General features: G+C 40.6%; 1 protein-coding gene across 3 annotated transcripts in view; it reads right to left on the reverse strand.

The window, feature by feature from the left end:
• The window catches only part of ATP8B4 (ATPase phospholipid transporting 8B4 (putative)), a 226,059-nt gene that overhangs the window by 73,294 nt on the left and 140,495 nt on the right, over nucleotides 1–12,270 (reverse strand). For all 3 annotated transcript variants that reach the window (XM_079767474.1, XM_079767472.1, XM_079767473.1), the window contains exons 16-17: nucleotides 4,583–4,748; nucleotides 1,215–1,403 (exon numbers count right to left, since the gene is read on the reverse strand). In XM_079767474.1, coding sequence (XP_079623600.1) covers nucleotides 1,215–1,403; nucleotides 4,583–4,748 — 355 coding nt within the window. The remainder of the gene's footprint in view (nucleotides 1–1,214; nucleotides 1,404–4,582; nucleotides 4,749–12,270) is intronic.

Below are 12,270 nucleotides of genomic sequence, written 5' to 3' on the forward strand. Positions count from 1 at the left end.
CCATGAGGTGATTGAAAACCTCTGAGAAAGCATTCTTCTTGAGTAGTAGAAACAGAAGCCTCACCCTAATAGGCTGAAAAGAAAAATAAAGGTGAGGAGAAAAAACTAACCTTGAAAAATTAAACTGTGATGGAAGGAAGAAAAATGGGGTGGCAAAATCAGTGGAAGTCAGAGCATGAACAATAACTTTAAGGAAATAGGATAATTACAGATTTGTGGGCTGAAGGCAGAAGCCAGTGATAAAGAAGAAATCAAAGACATAAGGAAGGAGGGAAGGGAGAAGCAAGGGAGGGAGGGAGGGGACCAGATAGAACCTTCAGTTTTGAAAAGGAACAAGAGCAATTTTTCTCTGAGGCAGGGGGAAAAAAATGAGTACAGTTACAACTTGGGGATGAAGGAGGAGGATAGGGAAACGTATAAGTTGATTGTGCACATCTCAGAAGGCCTCTATTTTTTTCTATTTTTTAGAGAAATAGAAGATGAATTTTGCTTCCAAGAGTGAAGGAGATCATGACAAATCTGTGGACTTGAGGGAAGGGAAAAGGCTTAGAACACCTGTTAGAAGGACTGGAAAGAGGAGCAAAGTACGAATGAGAGGGACACTGAGGCAACACTAAGGGTTAGCACAGTTTAAAAAGCATTCTTTGTTGTGGTACTAAATACCATTTTAGGTGATCATCTCCAGTAATCCAGGTAAAGAGAGTCAATGAATGATAACGAGGAGGCTGATAATGGTGTTCACAAAACGACAATATCAACAATAACTAGCATGTGCCAAGGAATTCAGGAACTCATCCTGAGCAGTGTTGTGTAGTGATGAAATGAATGGGCTTGGCAGTCAGAACTCCTAGATTTGAATCCCAGCTATTCCACTTCAGGCTACATGACCTTGGTCAAGTTACTCAATTAAAATGGTCATTAAAATATGGTACTTACCTTATAGGGTTTTGTGACAATTAAATCAGTTCATTCATGTAGAGTATTTAGAACAGTGCTAGACACATAATAAGTATTTGTTAAATGTTAGTTATGCTTATTACACAGTTTTCAGGCTAAGTTGAGGATGATAGAAGTTCACAAAGCTACAAAAATATCACAACTCTCAGCACATAATCAAGAGCAAAATTATTCATGATTTATTATGAATAATTTATTCAAAATTATTTAATATAACCATAGCAAAGCTCAAAAATAATCTCAGCTACCAACCGCACCTATGACAGACATCCTTTTCCTGATATTGTTGAAATCCAAAAAGGCAAGCAATTGGTAAGTAACTAGTGTTCCCAATTCTTCTATTGTTATCGTCTCTGGGGTCCGAGACTTAAAAATGAACCCAAAATTTCTTGCAGCAGTCACTAGAGCCCCTTCATCAGGTGATTGAACTTGATAAATCAGCTGTCCTAAGAGGGAAAAAAAAAAGTGGATTAAACAACAACCAAGAAAGGGTATTTTGAAAAAGGAAAATAAACAAATATATGAATACTAAAAAGAATAGCTTAACATTCATAGAATGCCAATACCAACTCCAACTCATTCTTCAACACTCAGCTCAAGTGACAGCTCTAGAAATCAGACATTTTCTACTCACCAACCAGCTAGAGCAGGTGCTTATCCTGTGAGCTATGCATACTACCAGTGTAACTTGTGTCGTCTTACTTTAAAAGATAGTTGTTGCTGAGTGTGCCTCTCCACTATGCTGCAAGTGTCTTAGGGCAGAGACCATACCTTTGTATTTTCAGTAACAAGAGATGTACCGTGAAAGTTTCATAAGCTAAAGCACTTAGTATCTATTAACTCACATAATCCTCATGGCAAGCCTTAGATATCGGGGTTATTAAAAGTATTATTTCTATTTTATACTGGTGAAACTTATGATTGGAGGGGTTATGATTTTTGCAAAATCACACAGTCAAAGAATAATGGAGCAGATATTCCAAATTCCACTTCAGTCTGCCACTAAAGACCTTTCTATGAAAAGGTATATAAGAAATTCCCTAAAATTTAAGGAATCAAACCAGATGTTAATCCTTGGCACCTGGCAATATGTATGTGTTGCGGTGAGGGTAAGAGAGAGAAATAATGAAGAAAATAACACAAAAATGCACTTTAAAAAGACAGTATTATAAAGTAAGCCTTCCTACATAAAATTAATATGTTATCTTTGTATGTAAAAATCAATTAGAAAAAGTAGACAGAGCAAGATTCATATTTACTGATTTATAGTGATGGCCAAGGTAAATTGTTAAGAAAACAAGCTGTGTATTAATGTATATACTGTGATTCCTTTTCATTAAAAACAAATAAACCATCTACTATCTGTAACTGGAAAAGGTGAAATGATTCATACCAAAAGTTACCATTGGTTACCCCTATATTGGAATTATTAGAAATAGCACATTACAAATATTTAATAGATTTCAAGACATAAAAGAGAGGCATAAAATTAAGCAGATGTGAAAAAGTATTAAAGGTTTTGTAGAAATTAAAAATAAAAAACTACAGATTAGATACAATGAGAGAAAGAATTAGTGTGCTGAAAAAATAAAGAAAATTACAGAATATATCCCAGAGAGATAAAGAAATGGAAAAATGAGAGACGTGTTAAAAAACATAGAGAATATAGGTCCAGAGGCATGGATGCATGGAACAAACTGTGCCGGGAACCAATTCCAACATGTCATAATTACAAGAGTTTCATCCAAAGGTTGGTGAAGCTTGGAGGGCTCAACAAGGGCTGAGCCACATATGTAGTTTACCTATTGGAACGACTAAAAAGCATCTCCCCCAAACCTGAATAGGATTGCTAACTGCCAGACAGCTCAGGGCATCTTAGTCTACATGTTATTGCCTCCTGTTGGCCAAACACCTGAACAGCTGTAGGCTATTCCCCAATCTGACAATGCTTCTGTAAACCCTACCCTTTGAAACCCTACCCTTTGAAGTGTATTATCTCCACCTTGCCTTAAAACAAATTGTGTTAATAAAAAGCACTGGGTCCTGAGTCAAGGGGTAGTCTTTAGCTCCTTTAGCTGAAGCTCCTCTGACCCCCAATGCCTTTCAAAACTATCTTTCGTCTTTGGACTCCTTATTGAATCTATACATCAGCTCCTTTCTCCAGATTGCTGCACCCCTTCTTAATGCTGAGACAAGAACCCCGGCAAGACTGGCAGATCTCTGAAGGGAGAGGTGGCGAGGAGACAGGAAGAAATTAACCAAAGAACTTATATGCATATATGCATAGCCCATGGACATAGACAATAGTGTGGTGAAGGCTTGGGATGGGTCAGGGGTTGGGTGGGGAGGAGCAAAGGAGAAGAAAATGCAGAACATCTGTAATATTGTCAATCATCAAGGACAAAACTATGGCTTGAATATAGTCCCAACAAGAAAAATATACACAGTGTATGTGTGCAGAGATATAGATATAGATGATATAGATAGATAGATATAGATATAGATATAGATATAGATATAGATATAGATATAGATATAGATATAGATATAGATATAGATATCTATCACACACATATCTGTATATATAAAAGGCTAAGTGACCATCCAACCGTTCAACCGGTAGCTATGAAGCCCACTGACCACCAGGGGGCAGACGCTCCACACAAGAGCTACTGAGCTGTGGTGACTTGGCAGCTGCGGTCTCTGGTAATTCACCCGGAACCAGAAAGGAGGGAGCCTGATTCCAGGGTGCGTCACCCAAGAACCGCCCTCTCACAATCTGGGATCCCTCAGGGGATGTCCAAGAGCCGGTTTCAGCCCGATCCCCACAGGCCAGGCGAAGGGACCCCACCTGCCAGAGGGATCCCGCTCACTCCACAGATGACCTTCGAGCCATGGCGCCACCCCAGGTGTGTCCAGCTGGGGAGAGACCGCGGGAGGTTGGCTCCAGGGTGTGTCCAGCCCGTCTCACCCAGTCCTACCCCACCAGCCACCTTCAAATTAATTTCCTTTCAATGTGCATGAATCTGTGCACCGGGGCACTAGTGTACATATAAAGAGTCTACAGTCTACATATATAGTATTTCACTTTTGAATTGAATTACTTGGGTGATACTTCTTAGTCAATAGTTGGTAGTAGAAAGAAAAAATAACTTGAAAATAAAATAGTTTGGGCTTGATTGGAACAAGAAGCTGATTCATTAACACCATTATCTACCCACCTCATCACTTTAATATTAAAGTGGCCCCACTGATTTTGTTCTATTTTAGGAACTCTGAGTTTCTAAACAACCATCTTACTAAGTGTGAAGACTTGTTCATACTGGGGACTATATAAGAGTATTATTTTATCAGTATAAATCTACCCCATTACTGGAAAAATTCATTGTGAGCATACACCTGATAGTCATTTGTATCTATTAAATGTGTATGTCAATAATTGAGAGATAACTGGAAAATATTCATGATATAAATAAATATAAAGAAAAGCTAGTGTAGTAGATAAGCCGCTATGCAAAGTTGTATTTTTAGTTAGAAAATCCTTCCAATTCCAAACGTTTTAAATAAAAATATCAGTTCTGATTTAAAAACCAAGGCTCACCGCTTAGACACACTTTCCACTTACCTGCACTGTTTTCCTCTGACATTACAGTGTGGCAGAGGGCGAGTAACCTCAGGAATTCATGCACTTTGGGATCACCCAGTTTAATGGATTCCATCAGAGAGTGGTCAAAAAACTGAAATGTTTTATCTACTTGGGGGTTGACTGAGAAATCCACAGGCTTTTTTTTCTGTAGGGGAACAACAACAAAAAGAACTAGAAACCTGGTTCCAACAGTCATCTTTTAAAATTCAAAAACATTTCCTCTAAGCATTTTTAGTGCTTATATGATTTTTCAGCATCAAACGTCTGGCACTAAAATGGCTTTCTGTTTCATTACCGTTAAATATTGTCTTCTCATTTCAGAGCCATGCAGCAGATAGTGAGCTTTCCAAAAGCCTATGAGGGAAAATATCCAATGGCTGTAAAAATCCTCAAAAGCTTATTGCAACTCCAAAATACAAAGAAGCCCTGCAACCTGAGAAGTTTTTTTCCAAAACTTACTCGATAGCAAAACCTGACCAGACTTGAACTCATTTTGATTGCAATATCTGACCTGGATTGATATGTGTCTAGTTATAGATTTTTTTAGCCTGCTTAGTGTGAATTAATACCTTCTGATACAAAAATACTGTGTTTGACTATAGAATATTTTCTCAGATCTCACTGGAGATATTGCATAATATAACTACAGAATTAAAATCAGGATCTTGAAGAGATATTTGCACTCACATGTTCATTGCAGCATTATTCACAATAGCCAATAAGTAGAAATAATATAAATGTCCATTGACAGACAAATGGACAAAGAATATGTGGTATAAAATCCAAGATGGTGGCAGAGTAGGTGGAAGCTACATTCACCTCCTTCCAAGACCAAGCTGGAATTACAACTGAAGTATAGAGCCATCAACCTGAATAAAACCGAAGACCGGCTAAACGGAAGTCATATAACCAAGGGTTTACAGAAGACACCACATCGAGACTGGTAGGAAGGGCAGAGATGTGAAAAGGGATGGACCTGCTCACATGGGCAGTGGTTGAGATCCTGGAGGGATACCTCAGCTATAAAGGTTTCCCCTAAGAGTGTAGGGTCTCAACTCCACACCAGGCACCCCAGCTCAGAGCATCAGAGCCAGGAAGAGTTGCCCATCTGACTGGAAAAATCAGCATGGATCCTGCCTGTCAGGAAGAAACAGGAGTCTGACAGAAACACAAGTGCCCGCTTAAAGGGCCAAAGCACAAAATCTCGTTCACAGCCACTCACCCTGCACTCCAGTGGATGGAGGGCAGAGCAGACTAGAGTCAGATGAGGAGAGACTGGGGTTTGTGGCTCTGGGGAGATAGTTGAAGGGACAACCACCAGGATCCCTGTGCTGAGTTCCCCTCCCACACCAGACACCATATTTTTGGGTAGAACACTCCCCTCTTTATGGAATCAGCCTGGGGGAATGTAACAGCCTTACCCTCTGGACTCCCTGTTGTCCCAAACTGCAGAGCTCACACCCTGCGGAGGAGTCAGCTGCTTGGGTAAGGGTGTGGAGTTCTGGGCAGACTTAGGGGGTAACAGTGACTGACTTGTGTGGCTCTGGGGCAGGGGCCACACTCCCACCTTTCTCTAACCTCATAAGACATCCAATAGCCCCACCCTCCTGACTCCCTGTACCCCCACCCTGCTGAATTCAGTGTCCCACAGAATCTGGGACAGACTGAGTTGTGGACAGCAGCCATTTCTTCCTTGCATGCCCAACTGATGCAGAGCCCTCCCTTCACACAAACAAATTTTGGTCTATTTGAGCCTGATAAGCTCTGCTGGCCTCACCCTGACAACTCCCTGAGACCCCACCCAAATACAAAGGTCTGCAGGCACCTGGTGGGTGGCAGCTAGATTTGGTATATCCTGGGGTTTTGCTGAGTGTCCTCAGACCCACCATTAGCACCAAGATTGAACCTGTATCACCCACCCCTACCTGGTGACTCACTGAGAACCTTCCTAATGCAACTCGAGCACCACCGTAGACTCTTTCAGTGACTGTAACAGGCAGCTGGCAGACAAAGGCAGGCAGAGGCAGGTCTCAGGATGCCTTGGGTCTTTTGCAGACTGCCCTTGGGCTCAGTGCTGGTGAAGGCCAACAATAGGCAACAGCTTGGACATTCCCATGCATACCCAGGCCCAGAAGAGGCAGCCACAAACTCTGGATCACATTGTATCTCCAAACAGGTTGCCCAGGGCCAGTCACAGGCAGCGTCTGATATTGACCTGCACCAGAGTCTTTATCAAGGGGCCCCAAACCAATTCACCCAGTGGCCAGCTTCAGACTACATCAGAGCAGGATCCAATTACCTTCACAAGGGAAATCTCGGGAGGCACCAGACCCTGCTGAAGCAAATTCCACTTAGTGTGGTCAGTACCTACACAGCAGCTCATACACTGTGGTCGAGGTCAATCCTCACAGTCAGCCAGCCTGAGGGTCAAACCCATGCACAAATGGACTCAATTACAATGGGAAGGCTCACATAACCCACAAAAAGGGCATTCTTGAAGCACCCAGCTCAGGTGATCAAGGAAACTGCACCATTGAATCCCACGGGATACTTAATACATAAGGCCACACTACCAAGACTGGGAGATACACTAGATCTATCTAATACATAGAAACAAACACAAAGAAGCAGCCCAAATAGGGAGACAAAGAAACATGCCCCAAATGAAAGAACAGGGTGAAATTCCCAGAAAAAGAGGTAAATGAAGTAGAGGTAAGCACTTTAATAGATATAGAGCTAAAAAAAAATGGTACTACCAGTAAGTATGCTCAAGGAACTTAGTGAGAAAAAGGATATAGTAACCACAAAAAAGAACCAGTTAGAAATAAAGAATGCAATATCTGAAATGAAGAATATACTAGAAGGAATAAACAGTAGATTGGATAAAGCAGAAGACTGAGTCAGCAATTTGGAAGACAAGACCCAGCAGAAAAGACCCAATCAGAGTGCTTTTTATTGTACACTTAAAAATTTTTTGAGTAAAAAAAAAAAATTTAAGAAATGGGGTTCAATAAAGAACAGGACAAAATAGTGGGAAATGGTTCAATCCTATATAATAAAAGCCTAATATGCTAAGTGTCCAGTCATCCGGTGACTGGTCAACTGTTCAACCAATCAAAGCATAATATGCTAATGATATGCTAAGACCACTCAACCATTCGCTATGACGTGCACTGACCACCAGGGAGCAGATGCTCTGACCAGTAGGTTAGCTTGCTGCTGGGGTCCGGCCAATCAGGACTGAGCAAGATGGGCGGACATGCCCTGGAGCCCTCGCGCGATTCCTCCCCAGCTGGTCAACCTCCAGCGTCCCTTCCCAGCCAGCCAGCCGTGATTGGCCCCTATCAGGACTGGGCAAGACGGGGCTAGACATACCCTGGAGCCCTCCCCTGGTCCCTCCCCGGCCCGATCATGTACCGGTGGGGTCCCTCAACCTGGCCTGCGCCCTCTTGCAATCCAGGACCCCTCAGGGGATGTCAGAGAGCCAGTTTCAGCCCAATCCTACAGGCCACTCCCCTTGGGAGGGTGCCAGACACGGGGCTAACAGCTGGCGAGTGCTGCTGTGGCAGAGCGAGCCTTTCCCAATTGGGACTGATTGGGCACGAGCCTGCGGCAGGTTCAGTGGAGCCAGGATGAGCGGGAGCAGCAGGTAGGAGCTGCAGGCAGCATTGGACTGCAGGTTTCAGCCCAATCCCCACAGGCCACCCAGAGGGGCCCCACCGGTGCATGAATTCGTGCACTGGGCCTCTAGTAGTAAATAAGATTCCTATTAATTCACTGACTTCTAGAAAGCACAAAATGTACTTCTAAAAGTTTATAACTCAAAGTGCTGGTCCTGTGATAATGTCTTTGCAAAAACAATTGATGGGAAAATACTTTAATATACAGTTTGTCTTGGATACTGTAGAATAAAATTATCTATAAATATAAAAGCCTAAGCGACTGGCCGACCAGTAGCTATGATGCGCAATGACCACCAGGGGGTAGACGCTTAATGCACAGGCATGGAAACATGGAACAGACTGATTAATCTCAGAGGAAAGGGGGCAGGGGAGAGGGCGGGAAGAGATTAACCAAAGATCTTATATGCATACTAGAAGCCCGGTGCATGAATTCGTGCAACAGTGGGGTCCCTAGGCCTTGCCTGTGGGGATCGGGCTAAAACCAGCTCTCTGACATCCCCCAAGGGGTCCTGGATTGTGAGAGGGTGCAGGCCAGGCCAAGGGACCCGACTGGTGTACGAATCCATGCACCAGGTCTCTAGTATATTATATCCAAACTAGAGGCCCAGTGCATGAATTCATGCATGGGTGGGGTCCCTCTGGCTGATCAAGCTGAAACCCTCAGTCAGGCTAAAACCCGCAGTCCAATGCCACCTGCAGCTCCTACCTGCCGCTCCCGCTCATCCTGGCCCCACTGTGCCTACCACGGGCTCGCACCCAATCAGTCCCAATCAGGAGAGGCTCGTGCTGCTACAGCAGCACTCGTCAGCTATGTGCCTTGCATCTGGCGCCCTCCCAAGGGGAGTGGCCTGTGGGATCAGGCTGAAACCAGCTCTCTGACATCCCCTAAGGGGTCCCGGATTGCGAGAGGGTGCAGGCCAGGCTGAGGGACCCCACCGGTGCACGATCGGTCCAGGGAGGGACTATGGGAGGGTTCCAAGGTGTGTCCGGCCCATCTCACTCAGTCCCAATCGGCCGGACCCCAGCAGCAAGCTAACCAACTGGTTGGAGCATCTGCCCCCTGGTGGTCAGTGCACCGCATAGTGAGTGGTTGAGCAGCCTTAGAATATCATTAGCATATTACACTTTGATTGGTTGTTTGGTTGTTCTGCTGTTTGGTCTATTTGCATACTACCCTTTCATTATATAGGATATATGAGAAGACCCATATATAAGACACTCAATTAGTTGTGTTTATTCCAGAATCATAAAGACTTATTTAATCACAGATTATTTTGTCCATGTAATAAATTTTGAACAAAATTTATTGGGGAGGCTTATTTCACTTAGCATAATGCTCTCCAGTTCCATCCATGCTGCTGCAAATGGTAGGAATTCCTTCTTTTTTATAGCAGCGTAGTATTCCATTGTGTAGATGTACCATAGTTTTCTAATCCACTCATCTGCTGATGGGCATTTGAAAGAAAAATACCACATGATCTCACTCATTTATGGATAATAGAGAACATTATAACCTGATGAACAAAAAGATAGATACAGAGGCAGTAAAGCACCAAACAGACTGTCAAATTACAGCGGGAAGGCTGGGGAGTGTTGGGGAGGGCAGGAAAGAGATCAACCAAAGGACTTGTATGCATGCGTATAAGCACAACCAATGGACACAAGACACTGGGGGCGTGGGATGAGGGCATGCGACAGGGGGTAGGGGAGGCTGGGGGAAGGTCAATGGGGGAAAAAAGGAGATATATACTACTATATGTAATACTTTAAACAATAAAAAATTAAAAAATTTATTGGGGAGGAAAATGATTAACTCACTAATGAGTAAAATACACACTAACCTTAGATATCCCTGAATACTCCCACCTCCCCACCCCCCAAAAGAAATTGTGACTCAAAAAGATAATAGCCAAACTGTTATTCAAATATAAAGTCAACAGATAGTTTTGAACAGATATTTCTTAATCCTTCTTGAAACTGGAGATAACTGGAAAAAACATGGGAAAAAGACTAGTTGGTGGTGAGCACCAAATCTCTCTAACTGAAGGACTAAGTCTAAAAGAAATAGAGAGATTAGCATGGCATAACAAAATATAGCAGGGCATTAATAAAGATAAAAGCAGAACTTATTGATTAAAAGCCAAGAAAAAAATATATATAAATAATAAATTCAAAAGCTGTACTTGAAAGTAGATAGTAGAAAAATTATGTAATACTTTCCTAAATATTACAAGAAATGTATACAGACACAAAGGATAACCTAAAATATTATAACGGAACTAAGAGAACACATATCTTATTTTAAAAAGTTGGAGAGTCAATAGTGTGTGTATGCAATTGTGTGCCATTATATGTACACTGAGATTTGTGTGATTGGAGTGCATGTAGGTTTGCCATCTCTCCTTGCTTAATTTTACTACTTGGCTGCCATTTCTTATCAATCTTATGGATATGTGCTATTTGTCTTATTATTATGTGTCTAAAATTCACTATAAAGCCTTTTGAAATGAGGCATAGTATAGGTCAAATGAACAAGCAAATAAAAAGAATAAATAAAATGACAAGTTTGAAAGTTTGGAATGCAAAGCAAAATCTAAGCCTATGCTAAATACAGAGACACACCTAAAATAAAGTCATTCAGGAACATTGAAAATAAAAAGTGGGCAAATGCAAATGAAAAGAAATCATAAGTCATGATCTTAATAGCAAATAAGGTTAAATTCAGGCCAAGAAGAATTAAATAAGTCAAAGAAGAGCTCTTTTAACATTAAATTGTATAATTCATAATAAAAATGTAACCACTATAAACATTAATGCACTCCAAAATAGCAAAACAAAACAAAAATTTCAGGTTATATAGGAGCAGGAGAGAGATTATCAGAACACTTTAATTAACCTATTTAATCCAAAGAGATAATATAGATAAAAGATAAATAATGAAACATAAAACCTAAATAATATAACTAATAAGACAGTACTAAATGACATTTAGCTAATTTTATACTTTGAAAACAGAATATACATATGCTTTTTTTTTAAGGACCCTGGAACATTGATCATAATAAGCCACAAAGAAAACTCCCAAAAAGTAGAAATAATGCAAATATATTCTTTTATTAAAAGTACAAATCAAGTCAGAGGGGAAAAGCCCCTACCACTTGGACATTTTAAAACTCTTTCTTAAAAATTGATGGTTCAATATAGATATTCAAATAGACATGGTAAAGATAATTTCATAAACTACATACCCAAATCTATGTGATAAAACTAAAGCAGTGTTCAGGGGGAAATTAATAACCATAAATATTTGTATTTTTAAAAAGGAAGAATAAAAGCAAAATGTTAAACATCCGATTAAAAAGTTGGGGAAAAATAACAAAAGAAAGCTAAGGAGTGATGAAAGAATGCATTAATAAAGATAAAAGCAGAACTTATTGATTAAAAGACAAGAAAAAATATGATAATCCATAGAAAAGTGGGTAAAAAATTATGAACCAGAAGTTCACAGTAAAGGAAATACAATAGGCTATTAAAAGTATGAAAAGATGTTCAACCTCATTCATAATAAGAGAAATTAATATTTGAAACATTTTGATATACTGTGTCTCACATAGTCTGTCAATGATCAAAAACTCTGATACAACATAGTATTGGTGAGTGTGTTTGTGGGAGAGTAAATTGGTATAAATTCTAAAAAGGGTAATCTGGCAATATTTATAAATTACAAATGCACATGCCTTTTGAGCTGGTAATTCATTTCTAAAAACGGAACTTGTTAGTATATAGGATCCATGTGAAATAGCATAGGTACACACTATTATTTTTGCTGCATTTTCTTTAATAACAAAATATTGAAAATATCCTGAATGTCCAATAGTGTCTCTTTACATAAATTACAGAACATCAATGTAACAAAATACTATCAGTCATTAAAAAGAATAAGAAGTACTCTTTTTTAAGGATTAAGAAAAATCTCCAAAATGC

The sequence above is a fragment of the Cnephaeus nilssonii genome (genome assembly GCF_951640355.1).
Source record: "Cnephaeus nilssonii genome assembly, chromosome: 4".
Taxonomy (NCBI): domain Eukaryota; kingdom Metazoa; phylum Chordata; class Mammalia; order Chiroptera; family Vespertilionidae; genus Cnephaeus; species Cnephaeus nilssonii.